A 17,405-nucleotide genomic window follows, 5' to 3' on the forward strand; every position below is an offset into this window, starting at 1 on the left:
TATTCATCGAGCATTCCTCCAGTTAAAGTCCATTCAGTTCAGTTCACTTCAGTCGCTCAGTCGTGTCTGACTCTTTGCGACCCCATGAATCACAGCACGCCAGGCCTCCCTGTCCATCACCAACTCCCGGAGTTCACTCAAACTCACGTCCATCGAGTCGGTGATGCCATCCAACCATCTCATCCTCTGTCGTCCCCTTTTCCTCCTGCCTCCAGTTCCTCCCAGCATCAGAGTCTTTTCCAATGAGTCAACTCTTCTCATAAGGTGGCCAAAGTATTGGGGTTTCAGCTTTAGCATCATTCCTTCCAAAGAAATCCCAGAGCTGATCTCCTTCAGAATGGACTGGTTCCATCTCCTTGCAGTCCAAGGGACTCTCAAGAGTCTTCTCCAACACCACGGTTCAAACACATCAATTCTTCAGCGCTCAGCTTTCTTCACAGTCCAACTCTCACATCCATACATGACCACTGGAAAAACCATAGCCTTGACTAGATGGACCTTTGTTGGCAAAGGAATGTCTCTGCTTTTCAATATGCTATCTAGGTTGGTCGTAACTTTCCTTCCAAGGAGTAAGCGTCTTTTAATTTCATGGCTGCAGTCACCATCTGCAGTGATTTTGGAGCCCCCCAAAATAAAGTCTGACACTGTTTCCACTGTTTCCCCATGTATTTCCCACGAAGTGATGGGACCAGATTACAAAGATGCTAATCTCATTTTTTAATTTCAAGAGGAAACAAAGTACATCACTATTTAATATAGATCTAAACTTTCATTAACCATCATATTAATGTATTATTTCAAAAGTGTGTAACTTCAGAATATAATGAACTATAATAAGACTAAGATTTCAATAACTGATTAAATTATAAAGTTCACAGGTAATAAACACTCTCAACCTAGAATATGACTGTTAACGTCACTGTTTCAGTGCCATGAAGTAAAACCATGAAACAAAATCCATGTAGCAGGCATCAGAGGAAAAGAAAAAAGTAAAAAAAAAAGGGATAAGAAAGCAGGAAAATGAAAAAATAAAAGCTTTAAGTTACCTGCTGATGAATCAGCCACTAATCCATCAGGTTTGGACTCCTCAATGAAAACAAAAAACATAAACAAATGTATTAAAAGGAAAAGACTATATTATTACAATTGTCAACACGAAAAACAATCTCTGAAATAGATTCTGCCAGGTAAGCAGCAAGGTTTCTATGAGAATCAAACCTTGGCCTGCTCACATCCTTCTGGATCTCTAAGATACCACTAGGCTGTCTGGCATAATGATTTAACTGTAGCTCGCTGCCTCTAAGAATCTGTTCACATATTAAATTTTCATGAACTCTGCCAAGATGGCATCTTAAATTCCATAAATTCAGTAATAACATAAGTTAATATAATGGAATGGGTTGCCATGCCCTCTTACTGGGATCTTACCAACCCACATCTCTTATGTATCCTGCATATCCTTTATCACTGGTGCCATCTGGGAAGTCCCTATTATAAAGTTAAAATAGTCATCTCAGATGTAGTAAACAATTTCCTGTGTTTTCAAGTACAGAAAATAATATTAATAGAGCACACGTTTGACTGTTAATGGCATCTACCTAAAACATGAGTAAGTGAACTCTAAGTATTTTAGATTACTAAAACCCTCTTTAATGCATCCTCAATTACAGAACTGAGTAGTAATAAGACTGATATCTTGTTATCCATTTATTTTTCTTTTCTAGTCCAAATGACAACTTTTGGGAAAAAGACAAAAAGGCGAAAACAACTGGGAGTCATGTGCTAAGATGTCACGTGCTACCTTAATGTGCTGAGATAATGTGCAGAGCGATCACTAATTATTTTATAAAAGTATTAAAGCTATTGCTAAAGGATGTCATTTTTATTCACAGAAATGAAAACTATATATATATTTGGTAAAATCATCATTCTATGATTTTTTATGTATATTCATATAAAAGTCAAAATAACAAGTATAAAAATCATAATTTGTTAAAAAAATTTTTAGAAAATACATTAAAGAATATTATATATAATGAATCTGAGATACCAAATGAAATCACTCAAAATAACCACTTTGGATACTACAGTGATTTTCTTGTTCTTTTCTGTATAATTTTTATGAAGTTAAAGTTGTATGGTAGGTATGCATCTGTGTACAAAGACACAATATTTGCTTTTTAAAATCTAACATGAATACAACAGTTTTTCCATGCTTTCAAACAATCACCACTAATATAAACTATAAGCAGTTAATAATAGTTCTTTCCCTACTAATAGACATTTTAGTGATTTCCAATTTGTCACAAACACAAGTGCTTTGAAGTGCTTCACGATTGTTTGAACCTACATTTTTTAACCACTTACATATACTGTCAGAAAATAAGAATAATGTCGCCTGGTGTTGAAAAAAAAAAAATCCATAGGTAAATGATCCTTTTGGCCGCACTGGAGCATGTGGGATCTTAGTTCCCTGACCACAAATCTAACCTGCGCCCTCTACAGTGGAACCACAGAGTTTTTAATCTCCGAAGAGTTTTTAATCACTTCAGGGAAGTCCCATACGTAAATGATTCTTAATGGAGCACTTTTAAGGAGTTATATCTGAGCTTTCCATATATTGGTTATATTGGTTTGTATTCATTAGAATTTCAAAGGATACATATGTAGACTAACAAGCACAGAGAAACAATTAGGAAGCTATTCATATCATGCCACTTGTTTACAAAAAAGTATTATACTTAATTTAAAACAATGAAAATGAACATCTATTAACACATTTTAAGTATTTAAAAGCAATTACTTGTTGCTGCAGCCCTTGAAATTTTTCTAATTCTTTCTTTAATTCTTCTGAGTACCATTTTTCTTCCTAAGGAAAGAAAAGGTTTTAATCAGAAAATTTTAAAAGGTTTTATTTATCTGATACACTGAAAATAAACAAGTATAATCATTTTTATTTTACCTTAAGTGAAGCCTGTAGGTCTTGGACCTCTTGTCTGAGTAGTGTTATATCATCTCTAAACATAAATTGGAAAAAAGGAATTAATGGTTAATTGCTTTAACAAATCATGGCTCATGAATATATATTAATATTCTAGTTTTCCCAATTCTTAAAAAAATTCTATAGATTTTATATATAGTGGCATATATACAGTCCTTGGGGAAATAATTTTATCCCTAAGCATACTGTCTGTCAATGGAAGAACGCTCTTATCATGGAAACAGTAAAACTGACTGTCAAGTACTGAGACAAAAGCAGAAGGTCTCTCATTAACTTACCAGCAATAAGCATCAACAGCTTCCTACTGCAGTTAGTATAAAATCTAAACTCATAAACAAGGACTATAAAAATTGGCACAATCTAATCCCTACCTTACCATTCTCACCCTCATTCACTTGGCTGTAGCAATGCTGGCTCCTTGCTGTTTCCTGAGTCTGAAATGCTCTTTCCTGTCAAAACCTCACCTCTGTTCCCCTCATCTAATAGTCTGACAAACAATGGTTGAGCAGACAACTTGAAGCCCTTATGCAGAAGACATGCCATGAGAAAACACATTTGCAATTATTCTTCTAGATAGGAAGAACATATCTTATCCTCTCAGATTATAAACAGCAGAAAAAGGGACTCCCCTTGCTCCATGCCACTCCAATGACTGCCACGGTAGAAGACTGAAATGAGCTGACTGGGAATACTCATGTGCACTGATTCCAGTACAGAAGGAAAAGAACAGGATCAGCTCTACTGAAGCAGAAGACCAAGTCCACACCAGCACAAGCACATCAGAAAGTAAAACATAATGGGACATACTGGTAGGAAAATTATTCTCTAGGATGGGAGTGAAGATAGAGTCAAGAAACAAAGTCAGCTTCATCTGTGAAACATGGTTAACAGTAGAAAAGGAACCTCTACCTTTCAAACCCATTCATACATAAAGAATTCATTATTCAACAGAACTTGTCTATGCCAGACTCTCAAGTCATTCAGTTTAATGGGGGAAGAAAACACATAGAGTAACAGGCCATTGGTTCTACAGTAGAAACAAAAACAGAAGCATAAAGATAGTGATCACTTCTACCTAGAAGAAGCACTTCATGATGCAGATAAACTTTAAGGGGTCATCTTTAATCTCTGAATACAAAAGTAAAACTAGATAATATATTCCTGCTTATTTCTTGTCTCTTAAAATTTGCCTTTTTATGACACTTTCAGTAGTTTTCATTTCTCTGTTTTGTGTGTGTGTTCCCATCCTTCCCTCTCCCCCCTCATGTGGTCCTATGAACTTATCCGATTCGGAGAAACCACAGGCTAACTGGAGAAACCTTGGTCTTAATATGTGTATAAAAATGTGTGTACAGGTTTTAAGTTTTCCCTACTCTTTATTAATATTCCAACTCCATGCACAAAACAAAACAATGAAGAGACAAATGAATAACAATATATAGGAATGGCTCATATCAAATTGAATGAAATTGCAAGGAAGATAATTTTAATTCAACTTCTAATTGGGTGCACTCAGTTACTCCAATTAATCTTTCAAAAAGTGCCACTTAATAAATTTTTGAAAGTAACCTGTCTAGCAAAGAAAATCTTCTGAAACATTTAACAGATTGAACAGTCTAGGATATTGACAAAAGAAAATTAGGAAGCATCTATCAAAATTTTAAAGGGAAACTTTATCCAGAAATCCCATTTCTGGAAATATATCTTCCAGATATATTTCAACACATGCAAACAATATGTCCACAAAGACATATACCACCACCACATTTATATGTACAAAACACTGGAAATAGCCTGAATGCTTGTCAACAGGAGAATGGTAAAATTCCATGTGGTTATTAAAAAGAGTAAGATAACTATCTTCAATGATAAGAAACAATCCATAGATACAGAAACAAAAGGTATAGGATAGTGTAGAACTGCTCTTTTATGTAATTATATACATTTATACATTTCTCTATATGTACACAGATATAAGCATATTATATATATGCAGAGACTATCTTTCTGTATAATTCTATACAAAAAAGGTCTTATTGACCCAGATAACCATGATGGTGTGATCACTCACCTAGAGCCAGATACCCTGGAGTATGAAGTGAAGTGGGCCTTAGGAAGCATTACTATAAACAAAACTAGTGGAGGTGATGGAATTCCAGCTGAGCTATTTTAAATCCTAAAAGCTGATCATGTTAAAGCACTGTACTCAATATGCCAGCAAATTTGGAAAACTCAGCAGTGGCCACAGGACTGGAAAAGGTCAGTTATCACTCCAATTGAAAAGAAGGGCAATGCCAAAGATTGTTCAAACTATTGGTCAATTGCACTCATTTCACATGTCAGCAAAGAAATGCTCAAAATTCTCCAAGCTCGGCTTCAAAAGCATGTGAACCAAGAACTTCCAGATGTACAAGCTGGATTCAGATAAGGCAGAGGAATCAGAGTTCATATTGCCAACATTCACTGGATCATGAGAAAGCAAGAGAATTTCAGAAAAACATCTGCCTCACTGACGATGCTAAAGTCTTTGTGCGAATCACAATAAACTGGAAAATTCTTAAGGAGATGGGAATATCAGACCACCTTACCCACCTGCTGAGAAACCTGTATGCAGGTCATGAAGCAACAGTTAGAACCAGACATGGGAAAAGGGACTGGTTCAAAACTGGGAAAAGAGTATGTCAAGGTTGTACACTGTCACCCTGCTTACTTGACTTATATGCAGAGTACATCATGTATAATGCCAGGCAGGATCAACACAAGCTGGAATCAAGATTGCCAGGAGAAACATCAACAACCTCAGATATGCAGATGACACCACCCTAATGGAAGAAAGAGAAGAGAAACTAAAGAGCCTCTTAATGAGGGCAAAAGAGGAGAGTGAAAAGGATGGCTTAAAACTGAACATTCAAAAAACAAAGATCACGGTATCTGGTCCCATCACTTTATGACAAATAGATGGGGAAAAAGTGGAAACACTGACACATTTTATTTTCACGGGCTCCAAATCACTATGGACAGTAACTGCAGCCATGAAATTTTAAAAGACACTTGCTCCTTGGAAGCAAAACCATGACAAACCTAGACAGCATATTTAAAAGCAGAGACATCACTTTGCCGACAAAGGTCCATATAGACAAAGCTATGGTTTTTCCAGTAGTCACATACAGATATGAGAGTTGGACCATAAAGAGGGCTGAAAGCTGAAGAATTGATGCTTTCTAATTATAGTGCTGGAGATGACTCTTGAGAGTCCCTTGGACTGCAAGGAGATCCAACCAGTCAATTCTAAAGAAATCAAACCTGAATACTCATTAGAAGGACTGATGCTAAAGCTCCAATACTTTGGCCACCTGATGCAACAAAGAGCCAACTCACTGGAAAAGACCCTGATGCTAGGAAAGACGGGGCAGGAGGATTGAAGGCAGAGGATGAGATGGTTAGATAGCATCACCAACTCAATAGACATGAGAATCTGGGAGATAGTGAGGTCCGTCTAGTCAAGGCGATGGTTTTTCCAGTAGTCATGTATGGATGTGAGAGGTGGACGGTGAAGAAGGCTGAGTGCCAAAGAATTGATGCTTTTGAACTGTGGTGTTGGAGAAGACTCTTGAGAGTCCCTTGGACTGCAAGGAGATCCAACCAGTCCATTCTGAAGGAGATCAGCCCTGGGATTTCTTTGGAAGGACTGATGCTAAAGCTGAAACTCCAGTACTTTGGCCACCTCATGAGAAGAGTTGATTCATTGGAAAAGACTGATGCTGGGAGGGATTGGGAGCAGGAGGAGAAGGGGATGGCTGAGGATGAGATGGCTGGATGGCATCACGGACTCGATGGACATGAGTCTGAGTGAACTCCGGGAGTTGGTGATGGACAGGGGGACCTGGCGTGCTGCGATTCATGGGGTCGCAAAGAGTCGGACATGACTGAGCGACTGAACTGAACTGAACTGAAGGATAGGAAAGCCTAGAATGCTGCAGTCCATGTACTGGCAAAGTCAGGACACAACTTAGCAACAAATCAGCAACAGAATAAAATCAAGCTTTCTTCCTTAGTGGGAATTAAGACAAAAGTTCTCACCAATAGAAGAAAAGCAAAGTTAACTGTTGGATCCTATTCTAAGTAATTATATTTTAGTTTACTTGTTAAAATGGTCAGGTAAAATTGCTAAGAGGCAGAATATGTTTTGTTTGCTGTTATGTTGGTGAATACAAAAGACAAATTTTTAAAGAAAGCATATCATTCTTCAATAAGCAGAATATGCTAAATATACTCTAACCTTTTAAAAAAATCAATCTTTATTAAAAATATAACCTCTGAAACATGCTATAGATGTTGGTATAGCTGGTTATTGATCAAGGATTGAATAAATTATAACAATAAAAGGTCAAAACTATGCTAAATGAAGGTAGATTTAAATTAAAAAAATATACAGTACTCTTCAAGAACTAAGTATTCATGATTAAAGAGTGATATCACGTGCATTCATTTGTTACATTACACTTCAAAGCTATGATACTGTACCGCTTCAGAGCCAAAGCTTCTCCTCCGTGACTTGAGTCATTACCAGCATCATGGACTGCCTCATAGTGTTTGAAAAGTTCATCAGCAGATCCAAGAGATTTCATACACTGTGGACATATGAAACCCTACACAAAGAGGTAGAAAAAGGTTTCAAAACAGTATTTTGTATTGCAAAATAACCATTCCTATGTTATGAAAAATAGTCAAATGAAACATTCATACCAATAATGCCATTAAGTAAATTGTAATTTACAGTGCAAAGCCTAAATTCTGGTATTGTACAAGGACACATCACTGCCTATCCTGGTTGCAACTTACAAAATATTTTTTAAGACCCTTATAACCATCTTTTCGGTTGAATAAATTAATGGCTATAGTACAGAATTCTAATCTGAGAAGTTAGTTCTAATCTAGAAGTCTAGCTGAGAAGACGACATGCCATCAGATCCTCCATCTCTCTAAATATCCCCCAGAGTAAAACAATATCTGCTACAATCTACTGCACAGGAGTGATAAGCAAAAAACTAAGAACATGAAGCATTCTAATCATTGAGGAAAAAAGGTAATATAAATTACCTGTAATTACCACAGAGTATGTGCAACGGTTGAGAAGTATTCTCATCAGTAAATCCCTTACTAACCCTAATTAACACTAAAAAAGCTTCAAGTTAATAAACAGTCCTATAAAATCTTAAAAACTTATTATATGGTTATGGCATACAAGGTCCTGCATTTGTAGTCCCCAGTGACCCATCCAGTGTAATCTCAGGACACTTTTACTCTATACAACATGATTCAGCTATACTAAAGTACCTATGTTTCCCTGCACACACCATGGTGTCTCACACTTTCACACCTCTGCATATATTGCTTTTTTTCCTCCAGCATTACCATCAGGCTTCCCACGTGACTGGCTCAATGATAAAGAATCTGAATGCTAATGCAGGAGATGCGGCTTTGACCCCTGTGTCAGGAAGATCCCTCTGGAGAAGGAAATGGCAACTCACTCCAGAATTCTTGCCTAGGAAATCCTATGGACAGAGGAGCCCAGCAGGCTACAAACCATGGGGTTGCAAAACAGTGGGACACGACTTAAGAGACTAAACAACAACAACAAATAATATAACACAACAAAGCTAATCTATGTTTTCCTAGTGACTAGTACAGTACTTTGAACATAACCATATACTTTCTACTCTGTGTATCTATTTAATGAAATACAAATGAACCTGGGAGGGCATTACTTGGCAGGAAAAAAAACAAACAGAAAAGCTTAACAGCTTGCAGATTATAAAACCTTCCAAGGGATAGACTGAGCTAAGTAATAAATATTCCGGACACACAGAAACTAAAAATAAACATATTACTTCTGCTCCTTTGTGGGTGCTGTACAAATAACATACCCTCACATCACTTACTCACATTATATGGCAGACTCAAGGCTCAGTAAGGATGACATTATCAGGCAATGGTGTAACAGAAGTATATATAAAGAACTATAAGAATACAAGATAAGTATCCAAATCTGCCTATTAAGCAGTTAATACTGCCCCAAAAATCCACAGACACACATACATATGTGTGTATGTGTATATGTTGACATATGTCTATATGAGTCACTAGAAATAGATCTAAACAGGAATTTACTTGTCAGAAAATGAAGGCAAATAGAGAAGCATGAACAAAGGTACAGAAGAGGTATAAAACAGCCATGCTGTATTTGGAAAACAAAGGTATGTTCTGCTCACAAAGCCAGATTAGTAATCCTAGCCTGACATGGATGGGAAGGCTAGATTAAGGGGGAAAAGTTTATTAAAACCACATCACTCACTTTAAAGTACATAAAATAAACTCAGAATGAGTATCTAAAAGATGTCCTGTGAATAAAGTACATGATCTTTAGTTCATGGACTTTGTGATACTAATTCTGGATATTAAGAAACTCCTCTATTTATTTTTCCTAAACTTCATGGGAGTTGAGGTTGCTAGATAACTTACAAACAGTAAAACAGCAACAATAAAAAACTAAAATAGCCAGCTATATTTATTCCCCTTAATCATTCCAAACATCTCGCCAACTCTCTCCCTGTCTCTCTCCCTCATGCACACACACACACACACACACACACACACACACACAGAGCTGACTTAAGATTAAAAGCATTAAATTCCTTACTCTTAGTTTCAGTTATCTCTAATCCTTTCTCAAATCTACTGTAGCAAAGAACTTAGCTTAACTTGACATTTATGATACCCTATTGAATCAAGTATTCTTTCAGTTAAAAGGAAAGTTCTTCTTTAAGTGACACATAGGTAAACAGTCACTTCTGATTCTGGCTAACCCATAAAGAAAAATTAACCCGTATGCTCTGGAAGAAAGACAACTGGTAAAATACTAGGCAGAGTTCCAAGAATCCTCCATGCCTCTCCGGCCGCTTTGCTTCTGCAGTTTAACTGGTGTCTGCCTACGTGTACTCAGTTTCCTACCACACTAGAGAACGTCTGGCTCAGCTGCTCCCCCCTCAAGTTTTCCTGCGGTTCCCCTCAAGCTGAATCATACATTACACTCTTTTTGCAAATATCTACAATAAAAACTCTCTGGCATAGAGATCATATCTTCTTTACCTTTTTATCTCCTTTACCTACCAAAATACCTGGCACATTAGAGGTATCCCATTAATATGTTAAGTGAAGGTTTGGTGAGATCATTTTCTTATACATCACTACTTCATAGCAAAAAGTCTTGATTTTTTATCTTTCATGATAAATAAAGTTTCCTTCTTTTATAAGATTTGTAAAAGAAATTTTTTAAAAGCTATGTTTCTTTGTTTTTAGAACACTGTCATGCTTTTCAAAGGAAGTACATCAAGATCATCTGAAAAACTTTTTCCAGCCTAAAAATGGCCAACACTTCCCATCACTGGCTCCCACTCCCAGCCTTCGATTCGCACCAGCCTCACGCACTACAGGGAAACATTTGAGTGAGCCACTATTAATGATAAGTCTGTACCATTCTGTGACTTCCAACAGGTCTGGGGAAGAGACTGAAACAGAGGTAGACCCAGATTCTGGATCTGCTGTATATATTGCTGTGTATTTTATCAGGTAAAGACAGTAACCGTTCACATGCAAGGTCCTCTTTTTCTTTAAGAGTAAAGCATCTTAACTGAAAGCACTTTAATACATTCATTAATAAAACATTAACTATACAATAAAGATATAACTTACAAATGTTGAAATAAAAAACATTCACTTTATATTTCAAATTTCATGGCAAAATTTATGCAAAAATAAGCTTAAACTTTTATGTATTTTACGGATTCACAGAAAGACAGCTGCAAACAGTCAGAACAGCCAAGCCAACTCCCCAAGAGCATCTTTTCCTTATTGAACCTTCTCAGAGCATGCATAATGAAAGCAATCCATACTCCCATGAAGCACAAAAAGTTAAGCAACACCGAGGCAAGGAAAAACAAAGCTGTTTTGAGCAACCCATAACCAAGCTGCTAAAACAAAATATTCAGGACCCACAGTAACACTGGAGTCATTAAGAAGTTCCTGTCCTCTTGTCTCATTTTCAGCGTGCACTTTCTGGTAATGCTCCGACAAATCAATAGCAGTTATACATCTTTTCATACATAACGGACAGATGAAACCCTGTGAAATAACAACTTTTAGGACGATATACAGAAAAAGTTATTTATGAAACAAAACAGAGACAATGAAAATAGACAACCAGGAAAATAATTAGTATATCTCTTTTTAGTATATGGAAGGGAAATCTTCAAGTAGTAACTGTACAAAGGGTGAAAGACTGCTATCCAAAGTAGGACTCTGAAATTAGTTTCCATCCTTAATGCTATAAATTCCCATGGGTCAATTTTATTGTAGTAAACAGTTGCTTTTGTTGCAATCTTATTATTCATTTTGTTTATGATACTTGGTCCTTATTTATGTGAGAGAGCTAGTATTGGCAAGCTAGCTGTTATTTTGGATCAAGAAATGATTGGCAGTTTTAACAAATATTTTTATGTAAGATAATGTTCTCAACAAAAAGTTCTTATAATGAAAGCAATTTTCAGTCTTCACCATATTCCACAAGCTAAAGATCCCATTCTTGCCCACACCCACAATTCCTAGCAGGTGACCCCCTCTTCTAATTTTATGAGCTAAGTAAAATTGTTTTAAAACACTCTCCCAAACTCCCCATACCTAACAATATCTGTCTTTTAAAATATGGGCTGTTACACTGATCTATGGTTTGCGGTTTTTTCAGAGAGGAACAGTAAAAGGATAAGAGAATAAAGAAGTTGAGAGCGTCAGGGAGAAAGTAAGTTAAATGAAGACAGTGGTGAAGGATAATAGGCTACAAAAGTTATGTCATGAATTTTGGTGTCAAAACCAGATATGGGTTTCAGTCTCAACCAATGCTGACTATGTGACTTTTTAAAAATCACTTTATTTTGCTAAATGTCAGTTTCCTCACCTATAAAATGGAGCTAATATTAGCATCTATTCATCTAGAGTGTATTCTACAGTGTATTCCTTGCCTGAGAAATTATACTGCTGCTGCTACTGCTAAGTCACTTCAGTCGTGTCCAACTCTGTGAGACCCCATAGACGGTAGCCCACTAGGCTCCGCCGTCCCTGGGATTCTCCAGGCAAGAACACTGGAGTGGGTTGCCATTTCCTTCTCCAATGCATGAAAATGAAAAGTGAAAGCGAGGTTGCTCAGTCGTGTCCGACTCTTCGCGACCCCATGGACTGTAGCCTACCAGGCTTTTCCGTCCATGGGATTCTCCAGGCAAAAACACTGGAGTGGGTTGCCATTTCCTTCTCCAGTGCATGAAAGTGAAAAGTGAAAGTGAAAAGTGAAAGTGAAGTCACTCCATCGTCTCCGACCCTCAGCGACCCCATGGGCTGCAGCCCACCAGGCTCCTCCGCCCACGGGATTTAGTGCTCAGCAAATATTAACTGTCATTAGATGTATGGTTAGAGAGTAAACGAAATGAAGACAAGAAAGGATAATAGACTATAAGGAAAAAATAGAAATTAAAAATCTAAAATAATCAACAAGACCAAAGAAGTTAAGAAGTATGACTATGAGAAAGTTTTTGATAGGACAGGCAGTTGATGTAAGGTATGCAGAGATACGATTTCAACATGCCAGATAAAACTGTTCTGTCTGATAAGAAAATTGGAGGCACTGCCATGGCCTTGAGGAACCAGAAAAGTAATAAGTATCACTGGCATTGATAACATTAAGAACTGAGAGGCTAAGGTGTTCCTTGAGTCCTTAATGTCACTTAGGATCATAGCAAGGAAGAAAGACTATAAACAAGATTCCAAACTGAGACACAAGACAGGTTAGCAGTTAAGAGCTAGTTTTGGGCTTGAATCCTTGAATCCTAAGCTACTACTCTTAGTAGTTTATATGACCTTCAATTTCCTCATCCATTAAATGAGATAAATATAACACCTACTTCATATGGGAAATCTCAGGGGAATTAATAAGATAATATATGCTAAGTCCTTATCACAGCATCTGATACAAAGAAAACATTCAATGAATGATAGCTATTATCTAATATCATTGTTCCTTTTGTTGACAACCCTTAAAGGAGATCAGCCAGGGGATGAAAATAAGTAACAAGAATTCACTTTTTTTTCTTTTTACTGATGAAAGGGATGTCTTCCTGGAAATCACCGTCCCAGGTACTAAAACTACAGAACAATCCTTTTTTTTTAAAGAACAATGCGATGTGGGTTTTTTTAACCATAGTATCTTTATGCTGCCTGCCACACTTTACTTATTTCTTCACTGTAAGTTTCCACATATTGTCATTCAACCATTCATTCAAAAAGTATTTACTGGGTGTGGTTACTACATCATTATGCTATGGTAGTGAGAACACAATGGTAAAATAAAGCAAAGACCTCATCCTTAATAAGCTGATAGACTTCTTGAAAAAGTTGCAAAAGAAAATACACTTCATACCTCACTAATCAGAAAATCCTATTAGAACTATTGGATTGGCTAAAAAGCTCATTCAGTTCTTATGGAAAACCTGAGTGAACTTTTTGGCCAACACAATTCCTTCAGAATGTATTGAGAAGCTGAGGATCTCTCTCCATCATCACTGCCCTGATCCAAACCACCCTCAAAGTGTATATGGATCACTGCAGAAGCCTTCCAACAGTCTCTGCTTCTATCCTTACCCCTGTGAAAATGTAGGTAACTTTTGTCATTTCCCTGATCCAAACCTTCCAATGACTTCTATTTCAGCAAGAGTAAAACACTAAAGTCTGCACAAAAGCCTCTAAGGCCTAACATGAAGTGGGCCTCATTACCTCGCTAACCCAACCTCCCTCCACTCACTGTGCTGGAGCCACTAGCCTCTCGGCTGTTTTTCAACATGGCAGGCATGCCCTCACCTCAAAAACCTGTTCCACATGCCTGCAACATGCTTGCTCCAGAAAGCCACATGATTCATCTCCTCACTTCATCCAGTTCTTTCTGAGCTATCCCCTTCTCAGAGATGTCTTCCCTGACAATTCTATTTGAAATTGCATCCACCCAAAACACTTTCTATTCCCTTTTCCTTGCTTTATTTTTCTCAGTAACACCAACTGTCTCCCTCTGTATGTTTTAGGTTTTGCCTGTTTCCACCCAGTGGAATCTAAATTCCATCAGGATAAAGGTTTTTCACTCACACCATACTCCAGCATCAAGAACAGTGTCTGGCTTCAATAAGTATTCGACAAATGAATCTCACAATAACAGTCATTACCAAAAGGATGGGTAGAGGACTTCCCTGGTGGCTCAGATGGTAAAGCATCTGTCTACAATGCAGGAGAACCCAGGTTCGAGCCCTGGGTTGGGAAAAGCCCCTGGAGAAGGAAAAGGCAATCCACTCCAGTACTCTTGCCTGGAAAATCCCATGGACAGAGGAGCCTGGTAGGCTACAGTGTATGGGGTCGCGAAGAGTCAGACACGACTGAGACTTCACTTTCACTTTCACCAAAAGGATAGGCAATATTTTTCCACAAAAGCACATAGAAGAAGCATCTGTCTCACATCAGAGTCAAGGAAAAGTTGACAGGAAAAAGCAATTATCTGCAATGAGACTTGAAGGATAATCAGAAGTTAACCAAGAAAAAGCAAGATCAGGTAAGACATAGAGATTAGCACACACAAAAGTTCAAAAATAAGAAATAACTTGGCACACCTCAAAATCAGTTCATTATGCCTGGATCAGAGAAAATAACATAACCACACATATAAGGTCAACAGATTTCCCACAGAAGTGAAAATTCAATTCAAGTGGAAAAAGTAACATTTTCAGCAAATGGTTACTACAACAAGGATATAGAAAAATGTGGTTTCCATACCCACATGGAAGAAATGAAGCTCAACCATAATTTGGACCATACACAATAATTTAAAATAAGTCAAAGACTGAAATGTACAAGCTAAAAGATTTTTTCATCTTTCAGTCTTTTTTAAAACGAAGTGTAGTTGATATATAATATTGTAAGTTATAGGTTACAACATAGTGATTCACAATTTTTAAAAATTATAGTCCATGTATAGTTATTATAAAATATTGACTATATTCCCTGTCTTGTACAATATATCCAAGTAGCTTGATTTCTTTTTAACCAGATGCCAGCATAGGATAGTTTTGCAACCTTGAAGTAGGCCAAAAATTCTGTAGTACCCAAAAAGCAAAAGCCATAAAAGAAAAGGCTGACAAAACTATTTCTCTTTGACAGACACCATTAACAAAATGAAAAACAAGCCACAGACTGAGAAAAAAATATACACATCACATATTTCTGATTGTGGTGTAAGGCCTAAAATTAAGGCCCAATACACACTGCTTTGACAACTAGTCAAACTAGAAGGGCTTTAAATGCCCTAAACTGCAAGTTCCCTCGCCACTCTGTTCCCACAGATAAGGTCCTCTATCCAAACAGCTTCTCCTCTTCACAAGGCCTGCTTATCCCTAAGCAGCAGGTTTCAGCTCCCTGCCAGCCCCTGGAATTACTCAAATAAGCCAATCACATCTCCTGGAGGAATGGGATGGGGTGGAGGGGCCTTACCTCCCTGATACACCTGACACCAGAATGCCTGCCTGTCCCAGCCCCTGATTATTGATTTTGTTCCCAAGTGCAATTCCCATGTGGCCCTGCATGGCACGCAGTGTCCTCTTCCCCTGGGCTATGAGTATATATAACAATCTATGCTGATCTCATTTGTCTAATTATGTGCTGAGCCATCCCCATAGGCCTAGAACAGGAATCCTTCCCTCACCAACGGAACGAGTAGGAGGCAATCAAAACATTGATAAAAGGATAAAGAACTCTTACAATTCATTAAAATATAAAGATAAATACTCCAATTCTCAAAATGGTTGGATTTTCAGTTCCAGACAAAATGAAACAGCTACATTTCTTTATTCTTCCTGCCAAGTACAGCTGAACTCTCTAGGCATTATATAAAACACAAGAAAAATAAAAAGCTGAAAGGTAAAGAGAAGAAGACAGACCAGTTAAGGTCTCAGGGGCCAAGGACTGAGACAGTGGTGAGTACTCTGAGTTTTCTTTTCACTTCATATATTCTGGACTGTGTGCTGTCAAAGCCAGCAATCTGAACACTTCAGTGGACACTTACTAAAAAAGCCCTAAGAAAAGTCTTCTCTAGCCACTGGAGCAGGAAACTGAAAATCTGATGTGTTATTTGCTGGTCATTACCAAGTGCCTTCAGTAGGTACTAAGGATGGAAGTCAGATTAGAAAGAGATAAAGGGTAAACAAAGAATATGCTTTGGCAATGTGATATACGAAATAGTCTAAACAATTGTCCTGATGAGAACAAATGATATAAGATATCACATTACATTATGTATTATCCATAATGTATACCTATTACAGACTGAATGTCTGTATACCCTAAAAATTCATATGTTGAAATCTTAACCTCCAATGTGATAAGATTAAGTCATGAGGGTGGACTCCTAATGAATGGAATAGGTATCCTTATAAAAGAGACCCCAGAGAGTTCTCTTGCCCCTTCTACCATGTGAGGATGGCCTTCTTCATCCAGGAAGCAAACCCCATCAGACCTAGAATCTGCCAGACCTTTGAACATCCCAGCCTCCAGAACTGTGAGAAATGTTTATTGTTTAAGCCTCTCAGTACTTTTGTTATAATAGCCTGTATGTAGATACTATTTTATATATCATGATGCATAATAATACATAAAATATGAAAGAAGTGAGTACCAAACCAGGGCACTGTTTTATTTCTGACTATTTCTTTAAAATCCTGGAGACCATGGTATTTCAAATTCCATTTAGACGGTCGCTAAGGGCACAATGTTAAAACCTAGAATCTGTTCAAAGTGGGAAGCCAACCTCAGGGTAAAAGGGAAAAATTAAGAGAAAAAGAGAAATTGAGAGACACAGTGAGAGATTTCAACTGAAACCTTAACCAGTTAACACCTGAGCACTGGGCAAATGGGAAAAATAACCTGAGAATTCATAATCACTAATAGCTCTCAATTAGGTTAGTACATGTAATTTACACTTGTTGGTAATATGAAAAATTTCAAGTACGGAACTTAATAACAGTTCCAGGTTAGAGCCACCTCTAGAACAGTATTTGGATGTTGATGGGAAAAATTTACGTCACAGGTAAAAACCAAAGTTGCAGGAAAAGAGATAAGCTGAGAATGTGAGAGAGAATGGAATCCAAAGCACAAGAGAAAGGACTGAAATTTGACAGGAAGAGACCTGTCTTCCATATACTGAAGAAATAAAGAGAATAGAGACTAAAGCATAGTTCTAGTGACAAAATGAGAACATTCTTCTAATGAT

General features: G+C 37.3%; 1 protein-coding gene and 1 non-coding gene across 2 annotated transcripts in view; one reads left to right on the forward strand and one right to left on the reverse strand.

The window, feature by feature from the left end:
• EEA1 (early endosome antigen 1) overlaps positions 1 to 17,405 on the reverse strand; it is a 96,740-nt gene that overhangs the window by 66,311 nt on the left and 13,024 nt on the right. The window contains exons 3-7 of the mRNA XM_052640534.1: positions 11,057 to 11,182; positions 7,526 to 7,650; positions 2,963 to 3,017; positions 2,804 to 2,869; positions 1,047 to 1,086 (exon numbers count right to left, since the gene is read on the reverse strand). Of these exons, the coding sequence (XP_052496494.1) occupies positions 1,047 to 1,086; positions 2,804 to 2,869; positions 2,963 to 3,017; positions 7,526 to 7,650; positions 11,057 to 11,182 (412 nt within the window). The remainder of the gene's footprint in view (positions 1 to 1,046; positions 1,087 to 2,803; positions 2,870 to 2,962; positions 3,018 to 7,525; positions 7,651 to 11,056; positions 11,183 to 17,405) is intronic.
• On the forward strand, positions 14,338 to 14,410 carry TRNAC-ACA (transfer RNA cysteine (anticodon ACA)). The gene has a single exon. It is a non-coding gene; the product is annotated as a tRNA-Cys (tRNA).

The sequence above is a fragment of the Budorcas taxicolor genome, chromosome 5 (assembly GCF_023091745.1).
Source record: "Budorcas taxicolor isolate Tak-1 chromosome 5, Takin1.1, whole genome shotgun sequence".
Classification (NCBI taxonomy): domain Eukaryota; kingdom Metazoa; phylum Chordata; class Mammalia; order Artiodactyla; family Bovidae; genus Budorcas; species Budorcas taxicolor.